A 19,509-nucleotide genomic window follows, 5' to 3' on the forward strand; every position below is an offset into this window, starting at 1 on the left:
GGCATTATAAACATTCAGTACACATGTGTCAGTGCTGTTTCATGCTTTGAACATGGAATTACAGCAGCTATACAGCCTTTTTGAAGCTGTAATAGAATATTGTAGTGGGCTTTTATTATATATTACTTCCATTGTACCAAAGAGATCCCAGTCTTTTCAATTTGTGTTGTTTTGAAAGCATTCCTTGCCACCCAAGCATGTTTGTCTTTCTCAGTGTCATCATTTTAATGCTCTTTGAGTTACATTCAATCTCTTCAACTTTGTATAAAACTGTACAAAGTTTCAAAAGTCTCACCCTGACAGAGGCTGCTTTAACCTGCAATAAAAGCTGCAGTAAGTGTTTGGTACTGCTTAAATTTACACATGTCATTGTATTAACTATGATATCTATATCTGTCAAATGTAACTGCTGAATTCTCTCATTCATATGTTTGCCCTGCAGCAGTTAGACCATTGATCATTCATTGTAATCCCATTGAATTGTCATGGTGGGTAATTTGAAAACACATGGCCTGCATATATACTATGTCACTATAATCGACCTTGACACAAAGAATTAAATAGAGCATTGCTGGAGCAGCACTGTGCATTAGTCACTGTTCTCAACAGGTGTGCTGCGTACTGCTTTCTGTCTTACTAATGGATTTCTCTTCTCACATGCAGGGACTTCAAGAAGATAGGCGTGACAATTGTAGGACCTCAAAAGAAGATTGTAAGCAGCATTAAAGCACTTGAAACACACACAAAGAACGGACCTGTTCCCGTGTAAAACTAAGATTTTGAAGCTGCTTGGGGTTTTAAAAATGGATCTAAAATATAAAAAGAACAGAAGCGAGTGGAAAATAAAATGTTTATAAAAAGGAATGCTGTGGACAGCAACTTCAGGGAACAGTGACAATGACACAGAGAGGTCCTATGGTCTGGAGAAGAGTTACATAGCGCTCCCAGTTCCCATAGCTCTTTGTCTCTGTGCAGAGAAAGATGTTCCATTGCTACCGGTAAGAGTTGCCTTAATACAGAAGCACACAAGGGCAGGCCTTGCTACAGAGTGATAATATCTCTGAAAGCAGTTACCACCAGTCCTGGAGTGGCATGCTAGATGAGAGGCACCATAAAGCACAGCTCGGAGCCAAGAGTAATGGTTGATACTTCGGCTTGCACACCCATATCAAGAGAAAGGTTATGAGCTGCGAGTAGGGACCTTGTGCTATGCTTACCATTTAATCTTTTCCAAATGGTCGCCAATGCAAGCCCTTTGCATGCAACAGGGGAGTGTTTGGACGCCTTTAATAGCATATAACAAGAAAAGCTCCCATCACTGGAAACACAACTCACCGGCTTGAAGACAAACCCAGGACAATAGTTTATGTACGCTCCAGCTCCAGCTCCCGATCTGAATAGATGAGGAAGGTAGATCAATCTAACCTCCATGCTATAGTGTTCATTGTAGCTGGGGAATGGACTGGTGCATGGAAGCAGAATCGGAGGAAGTTACTTCAGAATGGGAGGAGAGTCCAAACGTTTGGTGGTGATAAAATGTGGTCAGGAAAGGATCAGAGAGTCCAGTTGTATGGAACCCAAACTCAGATACCATAAAACAGACAAGAGTAGTACTCTCTCATCATCAATATCAGAATCATTACAGGTGGATATTGGAAAACAATTGGCTCATTTTATCAATTCATTGCAACTGCAGCTACTGTAGGTGTAAACTTCCTTCTTGTTTTAAAGTAAATTTAATTCCTGTGCATTTTCTCACAAATATCTGAAATATCTGGTTATACCATTCTATAAAACAGAAAATCTTTATATTATTAAAGCAGGTTTTGGAAACAGATAACTATAATAAAGGAGTACATAATGTGCATATTCATGTAAGATACAAAGTTCTCTTTTAAAGCATGTACAGTATCAAACAATGCAGGGAAACTGTAGTACTTTCAGGTTTTGATTTATAACATTACAATACAATGAAGATGACTTACTTTCTTGACTTACTGTCTGGTCTGAATGTAGGTTTTATTTAGAAAGATATAAACATAGGATAAAGGCAACATTCACAAATGGCGTAGATGAAAATATGCAAATATGCAATATTATAAAATGAATATTTAATACAGTATGCAATAAAAATATTATAATATTCAGAAACCTGGTTTGAATATAAAAGGAACCAGCAAGAAGTATTCTTCATGGAATTGATCATTTCTCAGGCAGCATTATAGTAAACATGTTATCTTTTGCTTATTTAGCTTTTCATTATAGATCCCACTCATCAACATCCAACAAACAATTTAAAGAACCAAATCTGTTTAACTTGCATGATATGCTATATAGATATTTTGTGTTATACACAAGATGGAAATTATCAACAAATCATGTATTTCAAGATGTTTTGACCAAAAGTAGTTCAACATTGCTTTTCTTTCTACAACAAATTCCTTTTGAATTATTTTATTATGCTAATAACTTCATTAATTTTGAATACGTTCAAATAATAAATTAATAGTAAAATACATATTAAATGCATTTATCACCTTAAACAATCAATAACAATACTAAATATAATACATAATAATCGATGATGATGATGATGATGATGATGAGAAGGAGAACTAAACTAAAGCTGGGAGAAAATGTCAAGCCACGTTCTGTCACAGTTTAGCCCTCAGGAAAACAGTACCGGAAGCTGCCAAATCCACTTGCACAGCCTTTGACATTTTCAGAACCAACCCAAAATCCCTCCTCCCTGACAACACCTTTCCAAAGCATAGATTCTGACATCTGTGGCTATATTACCAAGCGGTTTCTGGGTCTGGGAAAGTGTGGTCTTGGATTACAAAGAGCATTTCATTAAACAATCTAGAAAGGTGGATAAATGCCTTAAACATTTCCCTTAATAAAACGTAAACCAATAAAACTCCACAATATATTGCATTGCCCTAATTGAGCATCAATGTTGTTAATTGTATGTTATTCTTTTAAGGCCATAATGTACTTTCACTAGTTTTAACCCTCCTACTACATACATGTCAGCTGTAAGAATTGTATTTTGCTGTTTTGTATGCTTAAAGGTCTGTAAACTACAGTATTTTAGAATTTGAGACACTGTTGACCATATTTGATATCACTACAGTCTCCCAGCCAAGAAGAGCATTGATGACCCAGGGCATTGAAGGTTATTGATGTGCCATGTTGTCACCATGAAAACTAACCTTTTTGTTTTGCTTTCTTTAGCAAGAATTTTCTTTGGAAGTTTTCATTAGGTCAGACATAGAAACAAAGTTCAATGGGACAACAGCTTTGAACTGGTATTTGATTGCATGATGAATGCATTTTCAGTGAGTTCTCAGGATGTTTTAGGTAAACTAAGGCTTGTTCCTCCTTAGCTCTAGGTGTCAGATGTGAATTAGACAGAAAATAATAAAACATGAAGGTAAATCCACTCCAAGAATGAGCCCATAGAGTGGCAGCCCTGTTTTAGATGGATATCTTCTGTGTAGACGATATCGAAAGATAAGAGCAGCATTCTCCTTACATCTTTGGACTCTTTCCACCTAAGACTTGTCCTTCCATAGTGAGCAACCCACAGTTCTTGCGCCTCTACAACATATTCAGCCATAGTGTCACAGAGGCCCAATGTTAAGGCAGAAGAAGGCCTCCAGTGTCTCAATAAACTCTTCAAAAACCAGAACACTCCAACATTGTAAGCTACTCCAAGAGAAGTATTATCATTAGCAGGGCCTCAGGCTAATTAACCATGAAATCATGGAGCTCTGGGGCATTGTATGGGGAATGGATTGGTTATAGAAATACATTTTCTTAGTTAATCATCAACATTTTCTCCTCAGCCACTTTTTTGGATCAGAAGATGAAAGATAATCTTAAAATCTTATTGTGCTTTTAGAATGAGAGAATGTGAACTCCTTCTTATCCCAGCACACAATCCATGCCAATAAAAGGACAGAATAATGGAACTTACAACTTCTAAGCCTGGAGGGGTTTGCTAGGTGTTAGTTTAGCAATCCACAAGGAACAAATGGAAATAACAACTGAACTATAAAGGCCAGTGGTGTTAAAAGGAGATCATGAGAGAATAGGGAAGATTGACTATGTACTGTAGGTAGAAGCTGGCATCGTATTCCACTACTCTTTGTCAAAGTGTATTGTGCTGTTCTCAAAGACAAGATAGAAAACTATTTAATGCCATCTTTTTTAACAGACCTTCACGTTGTTTCACACTTCAGACAGCAGTTTTCTCTGATCAGTGCCATTTTGAAATCAGCACGAAAAAAAGCATATACCCTGTGTCCTTCAAACTGCTTGTGAATGACAATGTTCCCTACAGTATTAGCTTGTATATATGTAAACATGATATTGTAATATTAGCAGCAGTGAAACTAGCGGTACTGTCATTTACATGGCCATCTCTTTGTACAGACTTCGCTATTTAAAAATATATGAGGGAAACATTTTTAAAATTTGTGTATCATATTATCTTTTTTTTGTTTTTTATACATTCAGAAACAATTATAATTTACAAATGTATTATTTATTTGTTAACATATCCTGTGCAAAGTTTAAGAGTTTCGTTTTGTAGCATACAGTAAATTATGACCTTTTGTGCCAGGTTTTTACTGATGTTCTGTATTTGCTTTATAAATATGTGTTTTAATGAACATTATTCGCTTTGCTCGCACCCTTTCCACCCCTCTGCTCCCCTTTCTTTATTTAGACCTTACGTGTACAAATGTAGATGGCCTACTACTAATGTAAAATGATTTGTAGTGGAAACATTTATATTTTTATAATAAACATAATGAGAATATTTTTTAAAGAATGGACATGCTGAGAAAATGTATTTTCCTTGTTTATTCTGGATTTATTTGTCCTTGTACTTCATTACAGTAAGAAAAGATAATCACTGGTTCAACATTACTTCATTTTTTTTATTTCTGTTTTGCACTAAATGCATCTACAGTATATGTCCTTCACACAGATTAATTTTAGAAAAGAATTTCCTTGTTTTTTTGTAAAATAGTGTTCACCTGGAACTTTATTTAGTATATAATACACATTGTATTTTGTGTTTAATATAGAAAACATGTAGTTCTCACTAAAAGGAGACATTTTTGTTACTATTTTAACAGCTTTTTAGTAATTTTCCTTCTATGTTATTCTACGTTTTCCAGATGCATGCTCAAACCTTTCTTCCCAAATTCGTGCAAAGTTCCATAATCCTTATTTTACTGCCACATTCAATTCACTAAAAAGAAAAATCAGAAAAGGAAATCTAGGTCATAAAAAATATTTCTTGTTTCCATGATACACCATATGCATTTCTAGAAAGCAATGAGTTCCACTGCACTTCTGTGGGCATGAAAAGTTCACTCTCAAATCACAGCCCAACAAAATTCAGCTTTCTTTCCACAGAGGAGGGTTACAGGGTCATGAGTTTAAAAGGGTGCTTGGAGAGCTCTTGAGGCTGGAACACGGTCTTTTTCTATAAACTGCTTTGTGACATCAAGGAATTGGAGTCACTGGTAAAAAGGAATTGTGCAGAGCACCACTTGGAAAGCTGAGGTATGTGATATAATAAAGCTTTTTTATATCTGATTTCTCAGACGTTTGTATTGCATTACAGCAGCTTTGTTTAACACATACAGAAACGTTGAAAACAGTGCAAGTAAACATCACATTACAGTATGTAACGGATGTCTCCACTTAAATAATAATTTCAGACCACCTCTACAGGAATCCACACAACTGCACCAGAACCCTAAAAGGTTATTCACCCCACAATTGCATTAAGACCATATAGTTACACACATTACTCCTTCATTTTTTGAATAAAATAACATCCACCAATTACACTTGCCCATATACCATTAATTATTTATTGTGAACAATTTGTTGATTGAGTAGTTTGACTGAGTGTGGGATAAAAGAATGCCTCATTTTGTTAAGTCTGCATTGAGGTACTCTAAAACCTCAATTTGAAGGCATAAGCTGATGTTCTAATAATGCAAATAATGAGCCCAGACTAATGGATGCATGAAGAACTTTGGATGTTACTAATGGGTTATTCAGCATAGACTAGGAAAAGGAGCTGTGGAAGATGAAATGCAGAGATAATAAATGAAGGTACAGTATCTCGTATGGGCACAGAGGAAATAATGGCTGAACAGTGATGAACAGTGGTAAAGTGTACCAAAGTTACTATAGGCTTTTGCAAATTAGGTCTATGCTACAGTTCATATGTTTATATACAGTAATAGACTTTTCAAATCAGGCATATTATTAATAAAAACTTTTTTTCACAAATTAAGGACAATAAGTAGGTACATTTAGACATTACTTAATAAACACCAATGATTCTCAGAAACATGGAATCCAGTTCCAGATCTTTAAATGTGTTAAAAATAGGAAATAGAGCAATGCAGAGTCCCACCTTGGAGGCCAAGATTAGGCAAAATCAAGAAAGGCTTGTGTAAATTCATGGATTGAAGCTACCGTGTCATTCACATTCACAGCCCCTGACAGTGGGTGGCTTTAAAACCTGCAGAGAAATGTCTCCATTTCACATACTGACTATGTGATAATGGAATGTAAGTCGTTTCACAACCTATTAAATGCCCTAAAAGAAGGGCAATCTGACTGGAAGCAGAAGCAGTGATCTCAGGAGAAAAGCTGCAATATTAATAATATACAATATTATCCTAAATGATGAGCAACTCCAGAGTGAAGCGCACTGGGTCATGGATGTGACTGTGAGATTCTAGTCCAGTATAAATGGCTCACATCTTGTGATGAGTTCCTATGCTAAAGCTTAAACACCCACAACTTCCAAAACACATAATACCAATTCTGTTCTTGGATTGCCTCATGAATAAATGTTTTGTACAGGAAATAAATAGACACATGGGCGCAAGTGTGCTGTACAACCTAATTGAATAAACAATTGTTTTTTTCTTATATTCAGCCAAGTATTGATATACAGTATAATATTATATACAGGACAGTATATATACAGTAATTCATATATTCAGCAACTTTAAACTTTAATATACTACATAAAATCTTATACTTTAAGCTTTATGCAGCTTTTTATTCAGCAACTTTAAGCTTTAATGTACTATATAATACCTTAAACTATAATCCAGCTTCTGGATTTACCCAAAAGAGGATGAGGCACGTGCAGCTGTACCTCATCAATCCCACGCTCTGAGTCATTTGTCATGTGGCATGTTGCTCCACAGCACCTGGGAGAAGAGTTGGTGCCCATCAAAGGAGCACCAGGTCTGATTGTGCAAGTCTGCAGGTGCAAAGTGCAGGAGTCATTGTTTGCCGAGAAAGCCATCTTAGACTAACCCTAACATTACCCCCCCCACGTGTTCTCTGTCAATTGTATGCCACTGTCAGAAGACTCCCAGTCACAGTGAGGTCACAGTGATGTCATAGTGATGCAATAGCAAGGTCATTATGAGGTATTTCCCATTTAGCTTGGAGACAGCAGCCAACAAGGCTGAATAGAAATGATACCAGTTCTGCACCAATGCAGCCCAACAGCTTGCGCAGGGATATCAATACAATATGTGGCGGAGAGACCCCTGGGATAGCCTATTGTCTGCGGTTAACCAGCTCCATTTGTCAGGCGACAGATGTCTCACCCTGTGTAGTTTGTATAAGCAGAGAAATCCTCCTGTAATAGACAATAACAAGATCACACAGACCCTTTTAGTGACAAATGGGGACTAAAATGTGCCTTGGTGCCACAGTGGTTCCCAAAGTGCAGAAACTCTGAAGCTGTCCGTCCCATTTCTCTAATCAGACATATACTGTACAATAGAAAGCAGCATGATCTGTATTTCTTGGGCATTGTACCTGCTTTGCCAAACTCTGCAGATTATATTGGAAACTGACTCTGTAGCATCTTAAAGAAGATACACAACCACTGGAGATCTGCTTTCAATTCTTCTAGTTCGGCTACAGTAATGATATTAGTAGCAATAATGACAGGTAAGGGACAATACATGTCAATAAATTCTTCTTTTTCAAAATGGGTAACACCCTCCCCAAAAAGTGGAAAAATATTTGAGCTCCCAGAAACTTGGCAGTCGCATTGGGGGTTTACAGGGAATTTCAAATTGAACACAACACTTAGCCCTGAGAAAGTACTCTGAATAGACCTACAACCTCCCACTTTACCCTCTTTAAAGATATCCAGCTGTTAACAGCTGCAGGAGAGACCAAGATGCTGTATTGCAAAGATATCAGCACTCATAATCCTGGGGATCCTGCTGCACTTGGAGATGTCATCAGTGTAAGTTGCTTCCTGGCTGTGGCAAAGGTCTTCAATAAAGAGGAAAAGTCCCGCATTCATCATTTTGGAGGGTTATTTATGTTTTCCAGTGTGTTATTGGCCATTCTGCAGGGCAAGATTTGCAAGGATAAAGAAAAATATTGAGCCATGAGGGTCTGGGAGTAGAATTAACACAGAATACTGAGAATACAGTTCCGTTCCATCTTGTAGTAACTCAAACAAGTCACATCACAAGACATCAGGCATTAGATGTGACATGTTAGACCATTTTGTTTCTATAGCTCAGAGATAAATATAATAATACTGTTATAACTTGACATGCAGCTTCTTCTTGATTCACATCTGGAACAGAGCACTACTGATTGTGCACTATCAGAAGTAATGTCACTCCCTCTTTAAAAGAGATTTAAGTGTCCCTGGTCCCCTGAACCAGCACATTTTTTTCTGGCAAAGCAGAGGTAGTAGACTTGATCACTATAACATCTGGACACTCACAGGAAAGATGAAGAAATGCTGTTGGTTCGATTTCCAGTAAGAGACTTGTTGGCTACCTAAGCACAAATGCAAATGCTAGACGTGATTAAGAAGCCATTTAGAAAAGACATAAAGCGTCAGCAGATTACGTATCATCCAGATTCACCATGTCAAAACCACAGAACTGTGCAATGACTTTGTTTATATGTATTGATCAAAAAGTTCTCAGTTTTATCACAACAAATTGAATGAGACATTTTGTGTTAATTTACACAATTCTGATACACACAAAGCATACTTGTGTCATTTGTGTCGTAGTGGTTCAATTCTGCTTAGTGATACATTCTGTGTGGAGTTTGCATGTACATCTTGTGGCCACATGGTAATTTCTGGTTGTGCCAGTTTTCTCCCACAGTCCAGAGACTGAACTGTTTATTTGATATACAGTATGTTTGTACCTGTTAATCACCTCCTCTTCATTTGTAAAAATTAATTTAGCCATTCTTTCCTGCTACTCCCTGCAAAGAAATGGCATTGTTCCATGTAATTCAAAATACATTTGCATGTCACTTTAAAAACTGCATAAAGAAAAAAAATAAATGCTAACACATGCAGTCAATATGACATACATTTTTGGGACGTGTCACAGCCATTGCAAGTGTATTCCAAATGTTGAGCTGGTGCTTGTGTATTTTATTGCTGATGTTAAGAGAAAAACGAATGTTCCAAATGGCTCATTATGCTATTTGGTTGCTTGTAGTTGAATGATCTAAAAATTCCATATATCTGTTTCTTAAAAAAGCCCATGAAGGAAAAAAGACAGCATTGTTGTTATGATCAATTGCCTAACATTTAGGATGCGATTACACATTAAAGTACATAGCACATTCATGCAATTTCTCTTAAATCGGTGAGATCAACAGATGTTTATTTTACAAAATATCATATCAGCAACATTCTGAAATCTTCCGGTATCTTTCCTAACCTCTTATTACATGACAGCCACAGAATGAGACCACAAAGTCTGGAAATCCATTCAGTTTATATGGTGTATGATGGCATTTTGGGTTCTATGAGTAAAAAAATCAAGACAGAACAGAACAAATGCACCAAACATACACAGGCACTTCCAAACATACAGTATGAAGGAGTAAATGCCAAAGAATGCTTGTAAAAAATGTCCAGTCTAGGCACACTGTCTTTTTAAGGCCCCCTGTGATGTGAAAACTTTTAACAGTGTTTGACAATCACTGGCAGAATTTAAATTTGCAGTAATTGTAAATGTCAGGGAGAGTTAACAGAGGAATAAATAGAATTACCTTGGTGCAGGAGAGTAACAAAGACACAATGAAAAAAATGCAGTTCTGACTTCCTCTCTCCAGGGGTTCTTTGTTTAAATGCGTTCTCTACTTGAAAAGGGTGAGATGTAGTCAAGTTTAATCCTGGGAAAAGACTTCATTTAATGAACAATTTAGACATGCATTCATGAAAAGAATTAGGTATCACTCACAGCTGCATTAACCAAATACAATTTACTTCTACTGTAGGCAATGCATTAATATAGTAGCAAAATGATGAATGATCCATTGTTTTCTGTTTTTTTTAGCTGGATGGATTTTATGCAATTGATTGACAGACAAATACTGTAGCACTTCAGGTTTATGATTTCAATCTCAAAATACTATGATCTCTCTCTATATATATGTCCGTATAATATGATGATTTGTTTTTTTTGACTGTACTGAATTAAACACTTCCTGAAACACCTTTATGTAACTTCTATGTCTTTTGTAAGTGTATTTTGCTGTACTGTTAGATTTGCTGTACACTTCTGGACTGTAAAACTTTCCACTAATTCTTTTGTTCTTCCATAAGGATTCTTTAAAAATAATTCCCTAATTGTATTTCTGTAGTGCTTTTCATCCTAAGTATCCAATATACTGCACCCATGAAGGAACTCACTGCATCCACCATTGAAAAGCAGCTCTGCATGGGTGAAAAGTCAGTAACCCTACTGCTGGGAAGTACTGTAAAAAGTTGTCTCACCAGTTGAAAATATGTTGGAACTGTAGGTACTGTAGGTAAAAATGCTCAAGCTCAAAACATAATTTAACCAGGACATTGGGGTTAACACATCAACTCTTACTAACAGTACCATGGTATATTTAATGACAAAACACTCTGGACCTCAATTTAACTTCCCATTTGAAGAATGATACAATTTCTGTACTGGTCTACAAGCACTACTTACAGCAACAAACTCGATTTCCCTGATCTCCCATTCCAGTATTTACCCGACCTAGCCTTGCTCAACATCTGACATTTGATGAGTTCAAGGCAACAGGGTGGTGATTGTACTGCAGGCAAAATTTTCATCATACTGTCACTTTGGTTTTGAGCATTAATAACAACAAAGGAGTGTAATTAATAGTTAGGCTTGTAACAATTTCTTATAATTAACAAACAAGATTAAAAAAGCATAATCAACTAAAATCACAAACACATTTGATAAAAATGCAAGGATAAAAATATAACGCTGACATAATGTATGAAAGATAAAATGTAGTCCTACTATAACATTGTAAACAGCATCCACAGTGTGGAAAAGAAATAGTTTCCTCAAATAAACTTTTACAAATACACATAAAATCTCCTGGAGGCTGCACATAATGCTTGGAAATGCCCCTTGCTGATTGCGGACCTGGATTGTATAGTCCCCCTGGTTTCACGTTGTTTTATTAGTGAGTGATGGCAGATTCCTGAATATTCTCAATAGCCATTTTACTGCTGCGCTCCTGCGGGCTTCCTTCACAGCGTGCTGCTTCCAGGCTGATCTGAGGTGTCTTTGTCTGGTGTCCGGTGCAGTCTGCGGGAGACCCAGTCTCCCCGGTCTCCATGGCCTCCAGATGTTGCCCGTTTGGCTTTGTGTCTCCGTGCTGTGTCTGGTAAGATGATTCTGTGCGCAAACATCGGGCTGTATCTACAGGACTCTCTATCAGAACCCAGCGCCTCTGCCTTTGGAGGACAGGAGTGCCTACTTTTTTTGCGAAAATAAATATCGTACTCGCCTGAAGTTCGCACAGGATGTCAGTGTGGGAAATTTTGCACTGTTCAGAAAGTTAATTCTGAAAATAAACTTTTACTAACTTTAAGACTAAGAATGAGCATAATCCACATGGAATTACCTGTTGGACATTCTCTCCTAAGGGCAATCTATGAACTGAAGTTATTAAGAACATTCAGTATTGTACTTAACTCTTAGATTTATGGAGTTCCTTGAGGTCAGATGTGCTGCTCTGTCCTAGAGTCATACCCACTTGTGCCACTTGCGCTAATGAAGTTTACATTATGTGTTTTAAATACCAATCTCACATGAAAGATGGATTCTGACCTGTAACCTGAATGGGGCCTAATAGTCCTTTTATGGAAACTCACTTTCTTGAAACTTCAAAAAGAAAAAAAAGAATTGTTAGAGTTATACAAAACTTAAAATCATTGTAGTCATTGTTACAATTTCCTCCTCAGACATACTATGTAAAGCCCATATTTTCAAATAGAAAGCTGTATTTTATACAACAAACTGATTTTGAGATTTTAAAAGGTTTTCTCATATTCCAAATTAATTCAAATTATAAAAATAATATACAATATTACTTTACTCTAAAAATCTTGCATAAAGTACCACGATTTCTGAAAAATGTTTGTTCAACACCCACAGTGAAATATTGCACCGAAATCATTGTACTGTACTTTATGTTAGTCTGTACATAGACTTCACACCACATTTTGAACAAAACAAACAAAAATCCGAACCAACTAAATCAAATTAAATCAAATCTGAAAGATATGCAGGCAGAACGTGCTTGGGCATACTGTATCTGCAGATTACATATCAGGGAAGCAGGACTCTGCTATTCTCTAGTATCCTCTCAGCAGATTCACTGCTTGTTATTTGACAGAAATGAAGGTATGGATAGTCGTCATAGCAACCACAAAGCAAACTGCTTTCATTTCCTGCAGGGACCAAATGTTTTTGTTATAATTTATTTTTGATCCAAAAAGAAAGCTGTTAACTGTCTCTTTGGCTTCTGTTAGGGGCAGTTATAAATTTGGCCTGAAAGCTACTACTCCTGTAATACCTGGCTATAGAATTTACAATTCAAAGAAGTTAATTTTGCTTGAGGTGGGGGTACCAGGATTAGCCTCCAGTACAGATGAAACAACATCCTCATTAAAGGTGTGGAGGTCACATTAGACTCACTAATCATACTAAAAAATCTAAATATCAGATATTGTTAATTTAGTGCTAGAGCAATTCTGAAAGTGCTAGAGCAATTCTGAAAAGTGATTCTGATCAAAAATCTGGTGTCTAGTTATATTAAAGTAAGAATCATCAAATAATGTTATACTCCTGTGTCAGTATTTCAAAGAAGGCAAGTCTTCCAATACTTTTACTGTATGTGTTGTGTTAACATTATGTGAACTTCCCTCAGTCTGTACTGTGTATGCAGTACATATACTGTATATTTTACTTGATAGGAAGGCAGATAATACAATTAGCTCTTGTGTAACATCTGAGTGAATAATACTATCCTGGGCCATTATGCATAGAGTGTTGGGTCACTCAGGAGAAATTCAGTAGCTTTTTTAATGTTATGGTTAATGGAGCCACTTGACCTTCACTCATTTGCTAACTTTCTTATGGGGTGCAATTTAGTAGTGCAGACCAGTCATGAAAATAATTATTAGACTTTGTATTGATGTTAGAAAGTTAAACTGACCACCATTTAGGTGTCATTGAGTGTGCTGAGCCACAAAAGAAACATCACTGACAACTGCAACAAATTTATTGTTGATACAGTAATCAGCAACACGACCAAATCTTTTTTGTGGAACTGACAAACTAGCATTTTTTTTAACAGACATTAGTAGATTCATTATACTGATGAACATTTGTCATCAATAGGATTGATTATTTGTCCTTTGTCATCAAGAGTTGATCTACAGTACTGTGAAAATCACAGGCTGGTAGCTAGTGTGACCACTGTTGGATAAAATGCAAGCTGTACTGTACATTTGTAACTCAAGGATTACACTGAAGGCTGCCTTATAGGATTCCCATTCTTCTTGTAGGGCCAGGACAAGTAACCCACAAATGTTCAACATGTTCAACAAGGCCTAGGACCAACATCCAAGGCATAACTATTCTCATCTTGCCAGCCAGCTTTTGCTACACAACCAGCACGAGGATGTGTGTTTCCCTGCCGGAATGTTGTCATGTCAGGATGGAAGGTATCATGTCAGGTCGCCAACGAGCAAGGACATGATTAATGGAGCGCATACCGTCAGACTGACATCAATTAATTAACACAACTGGGACTGTAAAGCAACTAGATAGCCTGTACATAGAGTATCACACTGGGACCCCCACATTGATTTGTCTTGTAATACACCACATTTAGCATATTGCCTATGTGCGCTACACTGTCTGATGTCTATCAGTATGGTCTGGTCAGAACTTCCATTGCTTATAATTTGGCTCCACTGAAGGCATGTTCACTTGAAGCAGTGCTTACACTACCTCATTCTGTCTTGTTATTTGACCCTGAAATCCATACCTGCTTAGCGCTTTCTCGCAGCCGAACAGCAGCAACCTTTCCTTTCTGATGCAGTGTACTGTACCTGGCAGTATGAAAATGACCATGAAAATGGAGCGAGATGATCAATAGATCTTGGTGAGGTGTCCTGACTCACAGATTGAGGCTCATCATTGATGAATTGTGTTCGACTCTAACACTTTGCCATGTTACAATTTGCTGGCTGTGCACATCCCAGACAGTGGACAAAATGTGCTTACTGTGACATAACAGCACAAAGACTTTGTTCTTTTGATCAGCCAGACATGTTGGCCTTTTTCTCTGTTTTGCTTTCTTGATTGCCACTAAAGTTCACATTCCACAGTTTTCAATTCTTCACCAGTGCCCAAGCAACTTTCTCACGAGGTGTTTTAATGTTTGCACAAAAGTCAGTCACATTTATCACGGCCAGTCAAAATCACACACAAGCAATTAATATCCAGAATCAGCATACTTTACTTTTAAAAGCTTATGTGCATACATTGTTTCTTTGAATACTCATTATATTAGCTTTATGGAGAAGGGGTTAAAAGACCCCACCCTTTATCAAATTAGGAACAAGTAATAGGTTTATTCCATGCTGAAAAAAAAGAAAGAAAACACGTTTCAGCTGTGGAGCCTTGTTCAGGTGCTCACATCTGAAGAAGGCTCCATGGCCAAAACGTTGTGTTTTCTTTCTTCTTTTTTTTCAGCATGGAACAAACCTATTACTTGATCCTTTGCAGCCTACGCATGCTGACACAGCTACCCACCTGAAGGTTATCAAATTAGGTTGTGTTGACTCTTGCGGAGATGAGGATTAATAATGTTTTCTCATTAAATTGCCTTTATAAGCAAATCATCCCATTAAAGTTACTTTATCACTTACAGGAGGTTTAAATAGCATGATTATGTTTTGCAAGACTCTCTAACAACAGCAGGGTTTATATATTTGAGAAATATTAAACTGATGTAGAAAATCTTACTTAACAATTAATCCTTCTCCATAGGCAAATGCCTATATATTGTATAGTGCTAATGATTTGTTGATTCAAAATATTTTATACCATGAACAGTTGGTGGTTATAAAACACCAATGACAAAAAAGAAATAAGAATTTTCAGAAAGAGTGATCCAAATGTAAGTGACAAACAATTGAAAGATAATATACTGTAAATGAGAATAAAATTTTGATTGCCCTGTTTGATCAACTTTGGCTACAGGATTTAGCTACAGCACAAATGCTGATACGAGCAACTGATTGTTTTTTTCTTACTACATAATGATTGTGAAAGACTCACAGGGTTTAGACTACTACTCTAAAGTAATTGGAACTGGCTAATCTTTTAATAAAAGCTCATGAAGGGAAAGATTGTAATTATACAGTTGGCTCAGACCTCAAGTAAAAAGTTGTTTCTGGATCGATGAAATCCTATGACAACAGCAGGCCTTTCAAATCAGTCATCCTTTATCTAAAATCAATTTTTAGTGTGAAACAAGAAGGTTTGCAAACGGACACCATTCGCTAGGCCAGCTGTTCTTCCCTGTGGTCATTAGTTCTGAAAATACAGCCGTTATGACTATTAAAAAGAACATTTAGTACAAACATAATTAGTTGTTAATTTAATATGTGCCACTTTTAAGTACCCTTGCCATGATGTATTGTTATGATTCAGCTTAGGGTTTCACAGTAATGAGCCTGTGTTTGTCTCCACAAAAGCAAACAGCCAAGTGTAATGGATCCACACATCATTTCTAAGGGTTGTGGAATTTCGCCTATTTTAAATAGCTGAAATTCAAGAGAGTCTTTTTTCTGCAATGCCAAATATTTTTAAAATGCCTCAGTAGTGTTTGTGTTGGTTTCAATTATTGTTTCTCATCAGGATAATTTGTCTTCATTACTCCAACTGTTGTCGCAGTATGAATGTTCTCTGACTGTGGTGTAGTCCTTTGTCTTTGTGCAACACAATGCATGTGGAGGTTAAAATTGTTTAAATCAGAAGCTCAGTGTCACAGAGTAACAAAGTGAACACTCAGGAAAACATTCCTCCTGACCCTCAAATGTAAACAGAATCTTCTCAGAAATGAAAACCAACTTTTTTCAAAATGTTGTTTTATATATAACGTAACATCCAAATGTATTCATACTCCTATCAATTTAGCAAAACAAATCAAAGGTATATTCAGTATTTTTCAATTAGAATTCAGTATTTTTTACAATTAAAAACCAGGTTGTTGGCTTACAATATTGCATGTATAAACAGAACATCTGTCAAAAATAGTTACATCGATCCGCACATTTTCTAGCCACTTATTCAGTAGAGGATTGCAGGGGAGCTGGAGCCTATCCCAGCAAGCATGAGGAAAGGGTACACACTGGATGGTATGCTTGTCCATCACAAGGCACATATTGTATACATACTGTACACTCTCACACACACATCAGGGGAAGTTTTCCCAGAAGCCAATGAAGCTACTTGCATCTCTTTGGACTGTTGAGTAAACCAGAATACCTGTGGAGAACCCATGCAAACTCAGGGACAACATAAAAACAAGCAGATAGCACCCCAGGTCCAGAATTAAACCCGGGACCCCAGATCTGCAAGGCAGCAATGCTAATCACTGAGCCACCATACTGTCTGAATAGTTATGTATTTTCCCTAATTACATGAAATTCAAATGTATTCATATCTCCACAATCAGTACTTAGTGACCACAATCAGTACTTAGTAAACCTTCCTTTGGCTTTTGATATCTCTGAAGAACCACTTCTGTATCTTTTTAATATGCTCTTGAACTGCACATTAAGTATATTTGATCACTCCTCCTTGCAGAACCACACCAGTTCCTCTGCATGGCCTGTGCTCATGATTTTCCTTTCCTCAGCACATACCATGAATGTTGTACAACAGATTTTGAGGAGCAATAAAGAACACAAATTTCTATGTTCTCTTGACCACTTGACCTTTGGATGTGATGCATGTTTTGTGTTATTCTATTATTGTACAATGCATTTGCACATATTCTTAAACTTCTTTTTGGATAAAATATCCAGGGAACCTTTCTATTACTTAGTCTAATTTTAACTAGATGATACAAAACCTTAAAGCAGAAGAGATCCATATGTATTCTTCACAGAGGGAATGACATTCTTAATCTTATTCTTAATCTTATCCCTGGTGAGACTATCCACATCATGCCATCACATGTAATCTGGGGAGCAATTATTTGTTATAGTGTTTGGAAAAAAATTTTCTTTTCTTTTTTTTTGCTATACAACTCATGATGTCACTTCGATTGCCAAGTTTGGAGACACCCTAACTTGATGAAAATTCATAAATGTTGCCTTTTAGTATGAATTAACATTCCAGTCCCCTTTTCTGATCATGCATTGAAGTAACGCTTTTTTATTTCCCTAGTGGCATAGCAACTATTGCATTAGTCTTCATCATCCTAATGATGGATACCTCTGTCAAAATGTTTCATACCTGTAGTTGGAGTCATTAAGAATGTTGACCCTTTACCATGTTTGACTTATTCCATGAAGACATGGTACTGAATACTTCTATGAAGTATTGGAAGCTTTGTGAAACTGCAAGATGATTAAAAAACATTAGAGAAATAATGTAATGTACAGCATTTATTTTCTGGGTCTTTATAGAACACATTTCACCATTGTGTACAGTATATAGAAATGTGATTTCAATAATATACTGGTCAGTTCCCTTTTCTACATATTTGATCACATTTATTCATAAATTTGGGGAATCATGATGTATTTATTTTCTTTGCTAAACACACTTTTAATTATGCTTTATTTAAGGTATGAATACATTTGGAAGCAACAGTGTATCTTTGTTGATAGTTTAATATTTTTACAGCTTGATGTTTTGCAGAGTAAAGGAAGGTTTTGTTTTGGTTGAATAACAATATATGTTTTGATTTAAAAAATCAAATTTTCATACTTATAAGGATTGTATACAACATCTCATATGATGTTGAGAAAAATAAAGCGACTATACAACAATGTTGGTTTCCTATGTTGAAGATTTAGTACAGTACATTAAAATAACGTCAATGGGTTTATTCTGTCACTGTAAAAAAATGTTTATACTGAAGCAACCACAGTTTAGACATTATAGATACACTGGTTTAAGGGTATCCCACCCTGGAAACCAGAGAAGTATAATGTTCTCATTGAGTATGGAAAAATATACCTCAAACTAAACTAGAGAAATAAACACTGAAGGGTATTTACTTTGATGATTTTTGACTTACATTTGACAGTTCATTTGTTACAGAGACAAAAAAAGAACAGCAAGTTTAGTCTTCTAGAGCTGCTTCTAACATAATATGACACAGCTTGGTTTTCCCATGCTGCTGGGAGATTGACTACTGAATCAAAGTAAGAGTTCTGTGGAGAATTTAAACTCTGAACATAGGGGCCTTCCTTCCGTTGAGCAAATTCCTTTTCAGCCCAAAGGAGCAGTTGTTGAAGAACAAGTGCTTTTGACAGAGAAGGAAATGACACATGGAAATGTCTTTTTCTGGTCATGTATTTGACAAACAAATCAAGTGTTTGTCAATGTGGTCTCAGGGGTTTTCGTCTGTTTTATCTTCTACCATAAGAACTGTTGGAGCAGAGCAAATGCTCGTTGTGTCTTTATTATATTATGTGCTGTGGGTCAACAGCTTCATTTCCAAACGTTACATCTAATATTTTGTTTGCTGTAAATGCTCACAGTTTTTTATGTTTTCATTGGAGTGACTTTACTACATTGGAGGTGCAGAAAGCGTAAGAGCTATTCTCTTTTGAACTAGTCTTGAAGTAATTTAAAGTGCTCAGTACGTTGTGATTTTTTTTCACAGTGAGAGACATTTTACATCAACACCCTGTATGAGTAGAGTACTCATTCACTCAGCAAAGGGGTTCCACATTCTCCTAACTCATTATAAAGGGAAACATCAATTTTCATCATATTTTTGAGCGGGTTTTTTAATTCTCAAATGTCACGTAATGACTGAAGGACTTTTTCTAACTATGCATTTAATCTCTCCCATGAGCTACAATATGTTTTTTATTACCCTTTCTCATAT

At 36.4% G+C, this 19,509-nt stretch overlaps 1 protein-coding gene across 2 annotated transcripts in view; it reads left to right on the forward strand.

Annotated features, from left to right (window-relative positions):
* Nucleotides 1-4,838, forward strand: part of epha3 (eph receptor A3) — a 126,870-nt gene extending 122,032 nt beyond the window's left edge. The window contains exon 17 of one of the 2 annotated variants that reach the window (XM_088914333.1): nt 664-796. In XM_088914333.1, the coding sequence (XP_088770459.1) occupies nt 664-769 (106 nt within the window). In that variant the 3' untranslated portion in view covers nt 770-796. Of the gene's footprint in view, nt 1-663 lie in introns of both variants that reach the window. The other variant, XM_088914332.1, reaches the window with a different exon arrangement.
* The last annotated feature ends 14,671 nt before the right edge of the window (nt 4,839-19,509 follow it).

Source organism: Atractosteus spatula, chromosome 4 (genome assembly GCF_055471065.1).
Source record: "Atractosteus spatula isolate fAtrSpa1 chromosome 4, fAtrSpa1.hap1, whole genome shotgun sequence".
In the NCBI taxonomy this organism is placed as follows: domain Eukaryota; kingdom Metazoa; phylum Chordata; class Actinopteri; order Semionotiformes; family Lepisosteidae; genus Atractosteus; species Atractosteus spatula.